The sequence below is a fragment of the Dama dama genome, chromosome 12, assembly GCF_033118175.1.
Source record: "Dama dama isolate Ldn47 chromosome 12, ASM3311817v1, whole genome shotgun sequence".
NCBI lineage: Eukaryota > Metazoa > Chordata > Mammalia > Artiodactyla > Cervidae > Dama > Dama dama.
In genome coordinates this window covers 4,823,470-4,840,906 of record NC_083692.1, presented here as the reverse complement: position 1 = coordinate 4,840,906, position 17,437 = coordinate 4,823,470, and the positions used below count along the sequence as shown (strand labels likewise).

At 41.7% G+C, this 17,437-nt stretch overlaps 1 protein-coding gene across 2 annotated transcripts in view; it reads right to left on the bottom strand.

Moving 5' to 3' along the window:
* Window positions 1-15,107, bottom strand: part of GALC (galactosylceramidase) — a 51,324-nt gene extending 36,217 nt beyond the window's left edge. Inside the window, exons 1-4 of one of the 2 annotated variants that reach the window (XM_061156492.1) lie at window positions 14,791-15,107; window positions 3,818-3,886; window positions 3,495-3,558; window positions 1,855-1,968 (exon numbers count right to left, since the gene is read on the bottom strand). In XM_061156492.1, coding sequence (XP_061012475.1) covers window positions 1,855-1,968; window positions 3,495-3,558; window positions 3,818-3,886; window positions 14,791-15,000 — 457 coding nt within the window. In that variant the 5' untranslated portion in view covers window positions 15,001-15,107. Of the gene's footprint in view, window positions 1-1,854; window positions 1,969-3,494; window positions 3,559-3,817; window positions 3,887-4,058; window positions 4,203-14,790 lie in introns of those variants that run through there. The other variant, XM_061156493.1, reaches the window with a different exon arrangement.
* Between the last annotated feature and the right edge of the window lie 2,330 nt (window positions 15,108-17,437).

The window sequence follows — 17,437 nt, the reverse complement described above, 5'->3', positions numbered from 1 at the left end:
TAAGTCATGGCATGTGGTCCCATCACTTCATGGCAAATAGATGGGGAAATAATGGAAACAGTGACAAACTTTATTTTTTGGGACTCCAAAATCATTGCAGATGGTGACTGCAGTCATGAAATTAAAAGACGCTTCCTCCTTGAAAGAAAAGCTATGACCAACCTATACAGCATATTAAAAAGCAGAGACATTACTTTGCCAACAAAGGTCTGTCTAGTCAAACCTATGGTTTTTCCAGTAGTCATGTACGGATGTGAAAGTTGGGCTATAAAGAAAGCTAAGCGCCGAAGAATTGATGCTTTTGAACTGTGGTGTTGGAGAAGACTCTTCCGAGTCCCTTGGACTGCAAGGAGATCAAACCAATCAATCCTAAAGGAAATCAGTCCTGAATATTCATTGGAAGGACTGATACTGAAGCTGAAGCTTGAAAACTTTGGCCCCCTGATGCGAAGAACTGACTCACTGGAAAAAGACCACGGGAAAGATTGAGGGCAGTAGCAGAAGGGCACGACAGAGGATGAGATGGTTGGATGGACATGAGTCTGAGCAAGCTCCAGGAGTTGGTGACGGACAGGGAGGCCTGGCGTGCTGCAGTCCATGGGATCACAAAGAGTCAGACATGACTGAGCGACTGAACTGAACTGAAGCCCTAAAAATGGATCTCAATAAATCACATAATTTAGCCTGAATGTGTAAGCCTATTTGAAATAACCGAGGTCATTTCAAATGATTAAAGTATGCTTCAACTGTGTGTGTTTGAAATCTTTTATAGATCTGTACACTGCTATAGGAGAACAGCACAAGGAATATAGTCCCATGTGAGAAATTATCCTGCCACTGGAATTTACGCTCCACAAGAAAAGTGACCACCACATCCTTGAGGTTCAAAACAAACAACAACAAAAATCACTTTTGTATGCACCTCTTCTAGAAATGGGATCCACTACTGTATGTAACACCCCATTTTGCAAGTGAGTTGAGATATACTGCTATCGACTAGAAACTGGCACCTCCACCTGCCTTACAAGGATGAATCGTGTGTGCTGTACTGCTGATTTTCAACACCCACTGCAAGGAGTCAGGGTGGAGAGCAGAAATGAGGCACTCTGGGATACATACTCTCAGGAGCCCACCTTATGAGCCCAGTTCTTGTATCTCCTCGTCTCCAGAAAAGCGCTGAACTCCTTCATGGGGATGCCTGCTCCTTGTGACCAGCAGAAACCTTCCACGAAAGTGTGGACCTGATTGCATGTGCTCCCCTCACCAAAACCACATACACACCGACCCCCCCCCACCTCTCTGGGGGCGCTCTTTCCTCCTTCTCAAGTGCTGTCTCCCGTGCTGCAATCCTCATTTTGCCCCAAAGAAAACTTAACTCGTAACTCTCACATGGTACATTTCTTTAAGTTGACACCGTTGCATATACAATATACAATCTTATAAACACTGTCCTTTTACAAATTTTAATGAGACATTCTGTTGAGGAAATTAGTATAATACCACAAAAAAAAGAAAAACACAGAATAGACTTAGGTTCTAAATATGACTTCGACGGTTACTAATGTTCCAACCTTAAGTCAGTGGTGTAACTCTCTAAGCCTCCACTGCTTCTGTAAAATGAGAAGACAATGCCTCCCTCCAGAGGCAGGATAAGCATCGGCAGGATAAGCATCGGACACTATACATGAGCAAAGGAAGACGCATGCCCGGCACATGGCTTGGCTGCTGGTAGCCTACTGGCAATGTTAACCACAAGATTAGCTCTTCAGCAGTAACAGGTACTCCACACACAATTCAGAACTTTAAAATTAAAAGGAAGCAGGCTACAAAAGTATGGCAAACTTCACTTCTTACCTATGAGTGTAATATTAGGGTTTCGCTTCTTAGCTTCCTTCATTAACCACCATTCATATCCTCGGAAATAATTCTCATCTAATGCGTAGTGCATGTGGGAGGGCTCTGTGCCATCTGAAGGGAAGAGAGCAAAGCAGAAGGAAACTATGAATGGTGCTTCATAGGCCACACTCTACACACACAAACATATTGCAGAGAAGTAGGTTTCAGTTCCAATCCTGACCTGGGGCACCTAAGAATCATCTTATAAAACTTAAAGGTAGATGATCAAAGCGTATTACTGCACTTTTCCATTACCCTGAGCATCACAAAAGTCTTAAATAATAAACCACAACTTTCTATCATAAGCTGTGAGTGTTATCAGCTTATATAGTTGAAAATTTCTAGGACTAATATCCTGCTGGGAGTTGGTCTCTCAGGCTTTCAAATCCCCACGCCCAGCTCTAAGTTCAGCCCACCTCAACTTCTAGCATCTCAATCCCAGACGTGAATCCTGAGCTGCTAAGCTCCAATTTCCAAACCCTGTGCCTTGGGCCTATAACATGCCTCCATAAATCAAGACAACAGAATACTGAGAAAATAGGAATGAGCACACTTTCCCATTGTAAGAAAATTCTATAGTAATCTCTATAGGGTGTCTAGGTAGGTAAATAACATCAATCCTCACATGTTATGTTTCACAAACATCTGGCCTGGGAGAGGCGCCCTAGCCCTTTTCTTCTTAAACATAAAAATCAGAATTCACAAGAACTACCTGCTTCTGTATCTCTATCTCTAACCTAGCTTAAGCAAATGAAGATGGCCAGCCATTATCTACTCTGCAAAAAAGGGTTTCCTGATAAAATGCATGTCTTCCTATAACAGCTAGGGGATGGTTTTGTTATGGGGTTTTCTTTTGTTTTTAATTTGCATTTTTTCCTTCAGCATAAATTAAATACCAATACCACCACACAGATATATCTATTTAACAAAAATTACTTACAAGTCACTAACAGAAACATGGGCATATAGACAATTCTCTAAGGTTTACTACAATGGAGTCTAATCTATAAAAAAATAAGCTATATATAATCATTGAGAGAATTTTCTTCTTCCCAAAAACCAGAGACCTAAAAAATTTTTAATTGACTGCATGTTTTACACAAAGCCAATCAAAATGATGACAATAAAGACTGCAAATTTACTGGTTAAAATTATTTTATTTTTAAAGGACAAAAATGCTGTATCTCTGAAATACCAATTATATTTTGCCACATATTTTATTTAAAGCTAATAACACCTTTTTTTTACATGTTTAATACGTTAAACTTACTTCCTTAAAACTTCTCAGTAAAATTTCACTCTCTCCCTATTCTCTTTCTAGTGACTATTAGTTTATAAAAAACTGTGGATTTTTTTACTACTGATTCTTCAACTAAATAAGAAATCTAAAGTCCACAAGCTGCTTTGTATGAAAAAATACATGTGTTGATTTAATATTTTTAAAATAACTATAATGAAAAAGGAACAATAAAGAACAATCTAAACAGTAGTCAAAATCAGAAATGTTGGCATTATTTATATTCTGAAACCACAGTCTATGAGTTTAGGTAGAGGTTCAAATATTGGAGGCAAATATCCCAGTCCCCAAATCCTCCTACCTGTTGTCTGCCCATCACCACCTATTTCAACTTTTAGAATATGCAAGGAGGCACCGAAGTTTGGCTGGGGAAAGAAGTAACAATATTTACAGTGTGGTTCATTATATGAAGGATAAAACATTTCAAGACAATTACTAATCACTGCCTTTGATTTTACAGATAAGAAAACCAAAGCAAAACTTCAAATAGATAGCAACTTATTCCAAAAGTAATCTACCAGATTTTTAAAAACTAGAATTGTGAAGATGCTAAAGACTATTGCTGAAACTCACAACAGTTTCTAAAATATCACAGATACCATTAAATCATTATTTGTTCACTACCTTAAAGAGATAATCCAGTATTTCAGAACGGTAGGGCTCTGGGTAATTTACTAGAAGTCGGGAGGTTGCCTAAAAAAGAAAAAAAGAAGAGTTTTCAAAAGCATAAATAAAACAAATATAATCATAAGCACTTATTCACGATGTTTATGCATGCCATGCCATCTAGCACGTCCACAGTTAGCCAGCTCTTGGGCAGCACCGAGCTGTGGGAAGTCGTTTCCCAGGTTCTTTGTTCGCCTACCTTTGTCTTGCTCATCGCTGGGTAAATAGGGCTGATGTCTGTCCAACAGCTAAAACACAAGTTCCCAGCAACAACCACATTTCTCTTCTACTGAGATGAGGGTTGGTGACGGTTGGCTGGGAGGTTAAGGTTGCTAAGTCTATTGATGAATCTCATTATTATAGATTTATCTTGAGGACCTAGACTAAGAGAGTGGTTATTAGAAGAAATAAAACAGTTTCTCTACCTCAAGACTGTTTGTCACCTACAATATCTGGGGGCCAAGAATGGGAAAGATGAATCTCAGGCAATTTTTCCCTCAATATCTTGTAGGAAAATATTAGAAGCAGCAATTCTAAGGAACCTCTACTCTCCTCAGTCTTATTAGAGATTTATAGGTGCCATCTCTTGCTGTTAAGAATGATGACACAATGGTCCCCAGGCCAGGCTGTATAGGAAACCTCACACAAGACTGGCATAAGCACTATTTACAATAGCTAGGACACGGAGGCAACCTAGATGCCCATCAACAGACGAATGGATAAAGAAGCTATGGTACATATACACAGCGGAATATTACTCAGTCATAAAAAGGAATGCATTTGAGTCAGTTCTAATGTGATAGATGAACCTAGAGCATATTATACAGAGTGAAGTAGTCAGAAAGAGAAAAACAAGTATCATATATTAACGCACATATATGGAATCTAGAAAGATGGTACTGGTGAGCCTATCTGCAGGGCAGCGATGGAGATGCAGACACAGAGAAGACTCGTGGACACACTGAAGGAAGGAGAGGGTGGGACAGACTGAGACGACAGCATGGAAATGCATACATTGCCACACGTGAAACAGCCAGTGGGAATCTGCTGGGACTCAGAGTGCAAACCAGTGCTCTGTGACAACCGAGAGCGGGGGACGGGTGGGAAGTGAGAGGGAGGTTCAAAAGGGAGGGGACACATGTATACCTGTGGCTGATTCATGTCGTATGGCAGAAACCAACACAACACTGTAAAGCAATTATCCTCCAATTAAAAATAAATAAAAATTTTAAAAGACTGGCATCAAAATGCATGGATAAAGAAAGGTGGAAGAATAGAGATAAAAGAATTTCCCTCCCCCCCAAGAGCTTTCAGAATAAAGTTCAGATTGTTCAGTTTTATACCCAAATTCCTTAATTATTTGGATTCTCACATCATCTATGTAGGTATAACAGACTAATATATCTTTCTTCTGTCTCCATTACTGCCTTGCAAATAGGTTCATCAGACCATCTTTCTAGAGTCCATAAATATATATTAATATACAATATTTGTCTCTTTTGGACTTACTCCACTCTGTGTAATAGGCTCTAGGTTCATCCACCTCATTAGAACTGACTCAAATGTGTTCCTTTTTATGGCTGGGTAATGTTCCATTATATTTATGGTACCACAGCCTCTTTATCCATTCATCTATCAAATGTACTCTACACCCTCATCTGACCAAATCCAGTTCAAGTTTTCCGGTCAAACTCCACCTCTTCAACGAAGAATCCCCTCTGCTCTTCCTCAGCGTTGTGACATAGGTGCCTCTCCTGTGGACTGTGGCCTCCCTCAGCAACAGGTCCATGGTGCTACCATTAATCCCTCTATCCCCGCACCATCATCACTGCTTCACCTCTAAGATCCTTGGGGACAATGACTGGGCCTCATTCAAGTTCATATCCCCATTTATTCTCTTATTCAATAAGCATTTATTTAATATCTCTTTTGTTATCATTTGCTTCACCAGGACAGGCAACATAATATAGTCTTTGAGTCCATGGAGCTGGAATCCTGATTACGTCATTTACAAGCAGTGTGACCAAGGGCAAATTATCATTTGCCAAGGGTCGTCTTACTCATTCAGCTGTCCCAAGACTAAATTCAGATATAGGCAAGGACTTAGCACAGTAGCAGGCACATAGTAAGCTCTCTAGAGATGACAGGCATTGTATACACAAATTGCTTTTAAAAATACAGTCACTTCCTCAAAGAGCTTACAGACTGGTAGAGGCTCAAACATTAAAGCGAATGAGTGCTGCATATGCACGCTAACCTAGTCTTGACCCCAGGGAAACAATGCTGCCTGCTCTGCATCATGCCAACAACATATACTGCTGCTAGAACAGTGTGTTTTGCTGTCTGGAGCTTGTTTTGCTCTCTATGCTCTTCCATCCTTAACAAATAAGGGGCCAACTTTGAGCAATCATACCACGTCATTAGGATATTGCCAGCTGATAGTCACACCCAGTGCAAAAGCATTAGTTTTATCAATGGCAATAGTTAGCAGTATAGCCAAGTATTGAAATGTACCATGAAGCAATAACAAATCACCAAATTATTGCTACTAATCATGCTCCCTAAATAAGGCCTGGAGTTGTTTATAACCTAGGATGAAGCCTTAGCACAAAAATTGGAAAACAGTTATGTTCTCAATAAATAGCAGGCACTGAATGTATTTTTCACTTAAAATCCTTGGATAACTTCCTTCCCCCTAATGTATGAAACAGAACGATATTAACCAAAATTAGTCATGTTATAGATGCCATCTTTTGATCTTTGACACCTATCCTCACAATGTTCCAACCAGGGAGGTATCACTGTGTGCCCAGAAAAAAATCTGAGCTACAGAGAGTTTAAATAACCTGCCCAAGGCTGTACAGTGAGTGACAAGGAGGCCCAGAACAGATCCCTGGCAATCTGGTCTTAAGTCCAGGTGCACCACACTGCTTTCCCTACCAAATACGCAGATTAAATGAGAATATTCCAAACACTTACTGCCACAAACTGTGCTACATCCTGGAACTCCAGAAAGGAGTGACGTGCAAATGTAGTATTGCAATCATTTTCATTCAATCAGTATTTACTGAACTTCTGAGATGAGTAATACACTACACACAGGGACACTATCAGAAAAGAGTTTCCTGTTCTGAGTTATGAAACAAACCTCATTTTAAACAGAGTTAATAAACATAAAATAACAAAAGATTTCCACTTTGAGCAAGTTGAACAATGGATTTAACATCAAAGTAAAGGTGTTAGGACATGATGAATCCTCATTTTATGAAATACTGGCTATTCTAGGTTTAAACCACCAAAATAAAAAAGAGAACAATAGTAGTAAAGGATAAATACATTAGCACATTAGTCTACTGTTTATCTTGAACTATGTACCAACACCTATGAGTAAAGCTGCAACACTTGGAAATAAAAGTGTAAAAATCAGCTGGCTTAGGGAAAAGATTTTTTGCCCAGAGCAGAAGGTCAGATCTGTGATCAGACTAAAGATTTAGTCATCCACTGTCTTTTTCTTTCTGGAGTGCAAGGGCCTAACTGAAGTTCTGATTGCCCAGGAATCCACTTTTCAAAAATAATTATGTTTTATGGTATGTCTACTTAAAACTAGTCATCCAAATCTCATTGGTAACTTGAAACCTTAGAGTTTTGCTAAGTTAAATGATGGAAATTCATCACACACATAATTTCCAAATAATATAAAATGCTGCAACATTAATTACTGAACACAGGTTTATCTACTTTTGGTTTCTTATTACAAAGAAACAAAAGATATTTAGATCTATCAGTAGACACATCCTGTCACTAGAAATTAAGGTTTGTAAGAGTTAAGTACTCTAATTAATATATGTAATTAAAAATACTAGAAATAATATGAGAAACAATTCAAGAAAAATAGGATGTATTTTGGCTAAGAAAAGGTATGAGGTAGGGAGATATATTTCTGTTAAGGGAAATGAAAGTAATTTTGTCCTAGAGTAGACAAAATGAATGGATATAGAAGCTGGGAGAGGGAATATTACCTTGTGTAGTCAAGCTGGCTAAAAATGAAATTATAAGGATTTCTTTAATAAATAGCATACTTATGAAAAACTAAAAATTATTCTTAATCTTCTAAAAAGACAAATTTTTATTAGATTATTGGTCTGTTCTTGATAAGCTTGGGAAAGATTCTTTACCTTCTAAGGAACCTACGTAGGAAATGAAGATTCAGATATTATCAAAATAATATTCTATGCTTCACATTATCTTTATCAAATCTTTACTTAAAAAAAAAGAAACCCTGAGTCTTCTCTATTAGAAGAGCTAAGGTTGTGGGTGGGGATGGTTAAACTGGGTTTAAACTATGTAACTTTATATATTTGCCTGTGAAGTTCTTGTCATTTTGGTTAAATGGATAATTAAGTATTGTTTCACAGTGACCAATGACCCTATTTAATCAAGTGTTTTAACATCTTTTTATTTTTGACAAACTTCCCCAAATAAATTCTAAATGAAGTCTTTTTGACCTCATATTAATTTCTTGAGATTTCTCCAGATGGGCCCTGGACATCTCAAAGATGTGTTCTTTCTCCTTATAAAAAGACATGAAACTAATTAGGCTTATTTGCCATGTTAAACTGCATAGCAAGCATTGTCAAGTAAGATGTAATGCTAAACTTTCTTTAGTCGACATTTGTATTGATACATGTTATTAACATACATGTTCCAGAAATTACATGAAATTCCTAGACATCTGCTATGTCCTGGTATAATGCTATCACTTGCAAATCTAGTTATTATCTTAAAATGCTATAGGTTACAGAAATAACCAAATTTCCTTATCAACTGAATTACAATGAACTTTATCAGATTTTTAATATGCCCGTGTTTAAGCCTTTTTGTCATTTACAGATAGTTATTGCTTTACTAATGTTTTGGCAAAAATGTTCTTCCAAAAGTGCTTCATCTTCAAGACTTTTGGAGAGAACTCTTCGCTTAAACTACAGGATTCTGATAACTTTCAGATCATATTGATGAACTAGGTAAGAATTTACAGAACTCTAAAGTAAAACAAGAATCATAAAACTGCTAACAAAAGATCAAGATCAATAAGAATTATAGGGAACTGAATGAACTGATGAGGATAATTATAATTTTTATGACTTTTTATCCAAAACATTGTTGCTTCTTGAATGTTTTACTTCTTCCAGATTTGTGGAAAACCTTTTTCCTAACTTGTCTATGACTTGTAGCAATTTGCTAAGTGTATCCTTGTAAACAAAAATAAAACAAATTTCTCCCTATCTGATCCCTCCAATATTCAAAAACTCTTTGTGAGTATTCTTATTTTCATAGCAATATAATTATTTGCATAAGTTTACTAAGAATCTGTCCTCCTCCTAACAGGAAACAACTAGAAACACTGGTTATATTACCAAGGTTTTAACTAACATGTCATATTTGAGAGAGACCTACATAGACTCAGATATGACCAGATTTTAAAAATTTAGGTTAACCTACGGAGTCAATTCTTCAGTGCTCAGCTTTCTTTATAGTCCAGCTCTCACATCTATACATGACTACTGGAAAAACCATAGCTTTGACTAGACAGACCATTGTCAGCAAAGTAATGTCTCTGCTTTTTAATATGCTGTCTAGGTTGATCATGGTTTTTCTTCCAAAAAGCAAGTGTCTTTTAATTTCATGACTGCAGTAACCATCTGCAGTGATTTTGAAACCCCCAAAAATAAAGTCTGTCAGTTTCCCCATCTATTTGCCATGAAGTGATAGGACCAGATGCCATGATCTTAGTTTTGTGAATGTTGAGTTTTAAGCCAGCTTTTTCCCTCACCTCTCTCCCTTTCATCAAGAGGCTCTTTAGTTCCTCTTCCCTTTCTGCCATAAGGGTGGTATCATCTGCATATCTGAGGTTATTGATATTTCTCCCAGCAACCTTGATTCCAGCTTGCACTTCATCTAGCCTGGCATTTCACATGATGTACTCTGCATATAAGTTAAATAAGTAGGGTGACAATATACAGCCTTGACATACTCCTTTCCCAATTTTGAACCAGTCTGTTGTTCCACGTCCAGTTCTGTTGCTTGTTGACCTGCATACAGATGTCTCAGGAGACAGGTAAGGTGGTCTGGTAGTCCCATCTCTTGAAGAATTTTCCACAGTTTGTTGTGAACTACACAGTCAAAGGCTTTGGCATAATCAATAAAGCAGTAGACGACATTTTTTCTGGAACTCTCTTGCTTTTTTGATGATCTGATGGATGCTAGCAATTTGATCTCTGGTTCCTCTGCCTTTTTTAAAACCAGCTTGAACATATGGAAGTTCACAGTTCACATACTGTTGAAGCCTGGCAGAGAATTTTGAGCATTACTCTGCTAGCGTGTGAGATGAGTGCAATTGTGCAATAGTTTGAACATTCTTTGGCACTGCCCTTCTTTGAGCATATAAAGAAACATGCCCAAAGCTTTCTATAAAGAAAGCTGAACGCTGAAGAATTGATGCTTTTGAACTATGCTGTTGGAGAAGACTCTTGAGAGTCCCTTGGACTGCAAGGAGATCCAACCAGTCCATCCTAAAGCGAATCAGTCCTGAATATTCATTGGAAGGACTGATGCTGAAGCTGAAACTCCAATACTTTGGCCACCTGATTCGAAGAACTGACTCACTGGAAAAGACCCTGATGCTGGGAAAGACTGACGGCAGGAGAAGGGAATGACAGGATGAGATGGTTGCATGGCATCACCGACTCAATGGACATGAGCTTGAGCAAGCTCCGGGAGTTGGTGATGCACAGGGAAGCCTGATGTGCTGCAGTCCATGGGGTCACAGACAGACACGACTGTGTAACTGAACTGAACTAATGGAGCCAATGTCAGTGAACTCTGTACCACCATTTTGGCTGCAGTCTTCAGGCAAGAATACTGGAGTGGGTAGCCGCTCCCTCCTCCAGGTGATCTTCCCAACCCAGGGATCAAACCCAGGTCTGCCACATTGCAGGCGGGTGCACTGCAACCCACTGCAGTGGGCTGCAGGCATGGCAGTCCACTCCAGCATTCCTACCTGGAGAATCCCCACGGACAGTGGAGCTGGGTGGGTCACAGTCCACGGGGTCACAAAGACTCGGACATGACTGAGAGACTAAGCACAGCACATGGAGCCAATAGAGCTCCCTGGAAAATCAGCCTGGTAACTGGCTTACAGGGTTCCCAGGAGCCTGACCAGCTAAGTAAGAAAGGGCACTTCTTGGCAGATGCAGGAATCTCAGAATGTTGGTGGACCTCGAGAAGAAAGGAATTCACCCAAATCTATCAGGATTGCAGAGAAAGTCTGATGATAAGTTCACGGCTTGGCTTCCTAGCCTTGAGAGAGATTTATAATAGCCCAATCTGTGATTCCTTGTGCAAATGTCCAACAGAGCACGCTTAAAATTATTATTTTGGCTGCACTTATATAATCAGGGCAAGTTTAATAAGACTATACTTATTTTGCAAGCAAATTAGCTTTATTTTGGTTATCTCTAATAAAAGGTGGAAGTAAGGGGTGATGATAGAGAGAAAATTATATTTCAGTGAAGAGCTAGAGTACACTCTGCAGATTATCATACTGTAGCCTTCCAGGCTCCTCCGTCCATGGGATTTTCCAGGCAAGAATACTGGAGTGGATTACCATTTCCTTCTCCAGGGGATCTTCCTGACGCAGGGATCAAACCGGGGTCTCCTGTACTACAGGCAGACTCTTTACCATCTGAGCCACCAGGGAAGCCCAGTATCAGATTCTAGTCCTATTAATTGTCTTTGAGGTTTGTTTTCTACCTGTAAACTGGACCGAATACTGAATTCTTTTCACTTCCTCCAATATCTGAATACAGCATTCCAAACTAATGTTTCTTTCTCCCACCTTTCTGACTTTAAATTATTAAGAACTAAAATTTCCCTTTTCCTGAAGTTATGCAACCTAAAGTGTTATAACTTTATACAAACTCCAGAGAAATTACAACACTTCATATCTGAACAACCTTCATGCCTGTTGCTGTGTGGACCACTCAGAAAGATCCCCAGAGATAGTCAAACTCAATCCAGGAAGATCTATGATTGCCACCATCTGTCCCCACTCCATCTGAAGATGTTCTACATCTAGAAATCACAACTGGCTGCCCTCAGGATTCAGAACAGGTTTACAATCTGCTCCATTAGCCATTGTTTTCTTTTGTTTTCATAGAAATGTATATTACATAAACTGAATCAAGTATTTGCACCATATAGACCTAACCTTGTAAGCACACTTGCATCACTGTCTCCTGAAATGAGACACAACCCTTTAACGGAACTGACCGTGGCTGGGTGAGATATGGAGCATTCAACCAACCCAGGATAGACTCAAACCCACTCCTATCAGATGACCCAAAATGTTAATCACAGTATTACCTAATCTTTGAACAGATTCCTCGGGCCCCAAGATCACTCACCTGGTTTCAAGGTGTGACCTTTTAAGCTTAGGACAATGGCTACCAACTGGATTGCAAACTATTGACTGTAGTATAATTACGGGAGTGCTACTATAATCCTTTCTAAATTACAACAGGCCCTATCCCTTACTTTCAGTAAATCAGCTATTCAGGCAGTTTAAGGTCCTCACCACTTACTCTGATACCTAGGCATTAAGGGTGGCTTGTAGTGCAATCCCCAATGGTCAGGATTTTCCTTTTTTGTAATGTAAGTGTAGGACTCAAGCTTTGATTGCAAAGCATCCACTTCAAAGACGTATCCACTTCCGAGATGACTGTCTCAAATAAACACACTGCAGCCAAAGAACCCAGAGCCAAGCTGACGTTGGGGAGAGGGGGGACTTCTTTGCCAGATCTCAGTCAGTTTAACTGACCATCATTAGGGCCACTTTTTCTTTCCCTGAACTTTAAGTTCCCACACGTAAGGTTTCAGTTCACCAATGAAAAGTAAGCCACAAAGCCCAAGACCTCCACCCTTGACCCTAATGAAAGCAGAAGCCCAGGCCCACACCCTCTCTCTCTCTACCTACAATCACCAGGTGTGACCCAGGTATGCCATGTGCTTTCCAGAACCTATGAGTAATAAACTTCTTCTTTTGTTCAAAGTTTTCTGATGGTTATCGCCAAGGGTATCTTGCAATCATAAGAACCACAGGGGCCAGTGCAACAACAACACTGGTTATCAACAGGATGAGACCAGCCCAAAACAGCCACCCAGCAAGCAAGCGTTCAAGCTAGCTCTGAATTGCTTCCAAGGACACATATGCCATCTGACTCAATTCAACAAACAACCCATTCAAGAGTTCAGCCTTGCCATTTTCAAATTAAATCAGCTCTACCTCTGTCCTGGGGAACAAAAAAGAAAATTCCTCTCATCCAAAGACCTGCCACCACAAACACCATGAACTCAAAGGCTATAAACACAACGGGATAAAACAAAGGCAAGACAACGGTTACAGAGAACAAGCTGACAGGACTAAGCAAATTGTTAGGAGCCAAGAACAATCATGCCACTGAAGCAAGCTCCCAGGCTTGGGAGCCACCTGTTAGCATAACTAGGGAACTAAGGAAATTACCAGCTGTGTCCATGCAGACTTTGCATTAAGCTGGTATGGCCCTCAGGTCTCCCTTAAGTATTTTAGAATGCCTAGATAAGAGGAACTTACCCCAACTGACACAGTCTAGAAAAGACTAAGGAGACAGGCCAATCAAGTGTAATTAGTATCGTGTGTGGGATCTTGAAACTGAAAAAGAGCATTGGGTAACTAAGGAAATGTGAAAGGAAGTAAGGACTTTCATTAACGCAATCAACATTGGTTGGGACAAATGTCCCATACCAACGTGAGATGCTGATAATAGGAGAAAACTTGGTTACAGGGTATATGACAACTCTGTATGGTCTTGGCAATTTTTCTGTAAATCTGAAACTATTTCTAAAGTTAAAAATTCGTTAAAAAAAAAAAAAAAAAAAAAAAACAGGCTTGCTCCAGAGATCCTTGAATCAATAAAAGAGTTCTCTCAATACCTACAACGAGAATCAATTGGTGCCTTTGTTAAAAATTTGTTAAAATGCAGGTTCTCAGGCGCCACGCCAGAACTTTAAAGAACGAATGGGAGCTGGCGAGGCCAGTCTGCGTTTAAACAAAAAGACCAGGTGACTTCTTATGTACCTTAACGTTTCCCTCTCTTCGTACACATAAACAGCCACCAACGAGGCCTCTTCCAGCGGGCAACTCACCCCCTTAGGCCTTTGCCATCCGAGGGCAAAACAGTGATCCAACAGTTCAACAATCCGAGACTATCAGCTGATACTGGTGTGACCAGCCTGACATTAGAAAAAAAGACTTTTAAATGCCCCAGTTTCTGGCTTCCCACCTTCCTAAAGAGAACCAGAGGCACCTGTCGTCCCTTTAAACAAAAACCTACCGGACGCCTGCCCCCTTGGAAAGAGCCCAACCGCAAGCTGCAGTCCTGGTCCGGGACTCTCCAACCCCCCGCCCCCCAAAAATAACAGGTGCAGTCAAAACATCCCTCCGGGGTATCCTCTCCGGCAGACGGACGCTCTTCGGGCCCCTGGCCATCTCTGGAGCGAGCCTCCCGGAGTGCCCTCTCAAGGTGAAGAGACCCTTCCCCTCAGGCCCCCCTGCTCAAGTTGAGGGAGGGTTTGAGCCCCCCGCCCTGTCACTATCTAGACCTGTCACTAACTCGGCGAACCTCTGGACCCTCATCTGGTTAACCTAACTGTCTCTATTGGGGTCATCTTAAACCAACAAACGCGGGGTACAGTCGCGCGGCCGCGGCGTCTAGACAGCCACGGACCGGCGCCCGCCTCAGGCGGCGACGCGCGCGCGTCGAAACGCTGGGGCCGCGCCGCGGGGGCTTGTGGGACGGGGCGGGACCGGACGCCCCCCGCCCCGCTCCGCTCCTCACCCCGCCGCCGCTGACCGCTCCGATGCCGTCGAACTCCCGGCCCAGCCCGTCGGAGTCGTCGAGCACGTACGCGCCGCTGGGTGCCAGCAGCGCGCACAGCAGCAGGGGCACCGCGGCTTGGCCCGCCAAACCCGCGGCGGCCATCATGGCTTTCGCCCGGCGTTGCCGGGAGGCCTGAATTAGGCGCTCAGCCATTGTGTGACAGGTCATATGACTCGGGCGCCCAGGGAGGCGGGTCCGGTCGCCGCCCTGATGGAGAAGGGCAGGAGGCTGCGGGTGCCGCCGCCGCCATGTTGAGTGTGGGCTGCAGGTCGCTGACGCCGCCGCCTTCGTGTTGTGGGGGGTGGGGAGCGAGCCTTTTCTAGCGGGCCCTACGTCAGGGCTTGACTGCAGGTTTCTGCGTTTGTCACTTAGGTGCCCCGCCTCTGGCATCACCTACTGAGCATTTTGTCAAAGAAAAAGATGGCTATCCAAGGCCAAGGGAGCCGTGCAGTGAATGGCCTACCGTGGACCTCCCCAAGCATCAACATTCAGAAAACTGAGATCGTGACATCCAGTCACATCACTTCATGCCAAATAGATGGGGAAACAGTGACAGACTTTATTTGGGGGGGGCTCCAAAATCACTGCAAATGGTGACTGCAGCCATGAAATTAAAAGACATTTGCTCTTTGGAAGAAAATTATGACCAACCTAGACAGCATATTGAAAAGCAGAGACGTTACTTTGTCAACAAAGGTCTGTCTAGTCAAGGCTCTGCTTTTTCCAGTGGTCATGTATGGATGTGAGAGTTGGACTGTAAAGAAAGCTGAGCGTGAAGAATTGATGCTTTTGAACTGTGGTGTTGGAGAAGACTCTTGAGAGTCCCTTGGACTGCAAGGAGATCCAACCAGTAAATCTTAAAGGAAATCAGTCCTGAATATTCATTGGATATTCATTGGATGCGATATTCATCGCATCACATGATGCGAAAAACTCATTGGAAAAGACCCTGATGCTGTGAAAGATTGAAGGCGGGAGGAGAAGCAGGCAACAGAGGATGAGATGGTTCGATGGTATCACTTACGTAATGGACATGAGTTTGGGTAAACTCCGGGAGTTGGTGATGGACAGGGAGGCCTGGTGTGCTGCAGTCCATGGGGTCACAAAGAGTTGGCCACAACTGAGCAACTGAACTGAAGCGTCTCCGGGAACTTGTATCATGTGCGAGTAGGTGGCTGAACTAGAAAGAGGACCCGGCTCACAGCCTCTGTCTTAGTCCCCATTCAGCTGTCACTTCCGGTGGATCACTTAGCTTCCTGAGCCTGAGTTTCCCCATTATGTAAGAGGAAACAAGAAGACCAGCTGCAGGGGGGACATTTGATTAAATGGCATACAAACAAGGAAACAGACAACGCAGTAAATCTGAGCTGAGAGTGTCACCCACTTAGGAAGTGTTCACTGGTAAATCATCCTGATACCTACTGTGTAGCTGCGTAGGGTACTTTCTGTTGCCAGTTGAAATGGTTCCCAGCAGATACCCCTAAATTGGTAAGAAAGTTGTGAATTGTGCTGGGATTCCTGTCACATCTGACACTAAGCTGAGGTTTCTGATTTCCTTGGCATTGAAGCAATTTGGAGAGACTACTGAGAGACTGCAGAGAAAGTATCTCTGGGCCCAATATCTCTCTAGACAAAGCCATGGAGTTGGTTATCAGTGCCTGCACAAATCTGGGATACCGCAAAAAGCAGGGAGACGGCCCAAAGGCTATTTAGGCCGAGGGAGCCTTTGTCTACAGGGTTCTATGTGGAATCTGATTGTTTGCCCCTTTACTGCAAACCTAAATTTAAGTGTCAAGACTACAATTATATTAAGAAGAAAAGTTTATCTGAGCAGTACCATAAACACACTCATCAGGCCCTTAAGGATATCTGTAGGTTCGTAGTGGCCAGTATGCTTACTCTTAACATTTCCCTAAGTTACTGTCGATCTACTATTACCAAACACTCGCAGCTGGTGTCTAATGTCCTAACCCAATTATTAATAGTGGCCCTTTCACCCTCAAAAATGTTCTGGCTTGAAGGATAAGTTATATAGTTCCCTGTATATTGTCATTTGTTTTCTTTTATGTGTTCTTTTTTCCATACAGCACTTATCTGACCTACTTTCCTTATAATCACCATTCCATGTGATTATACTGTATTCAAGTGTGTAGCTATTCAAGTTCCATGGATTTCCTTTCCCAGAACGCTGATCCATCTGTTCTAATAAACTTGTAAACATAGGTTGGAGCACCAGTGGATGCCAGACGTGGTTGATAAGTAAATGTTAAGCTTCCTACCAACCCTGAGATTTTTTATCTGTGATATGCACTGCGACCCCATGGACTGTAGCTCTGTCCATGGGAGTTTCCAGGCAAGAATACTGGAGCAGGTTGCAATTCCCCTCTCCAGGGATTGAACCCAAGTCTACATGCATCTCCAGCATTGGCAGGCAGGTTCTTTGCCAGCCGAGCCATGGGGAAAGCCCTAAAACACATGCACAATAATGAAACCAGAAGGGAAGCACCAAGGTGGAAATAGAGGGAAAATACAACACAAGCAAAATTGGGAACTTGGAAACCAGAACCCAGCATATGTCATCCTGTAGTGCACCGGTGTACCTTGT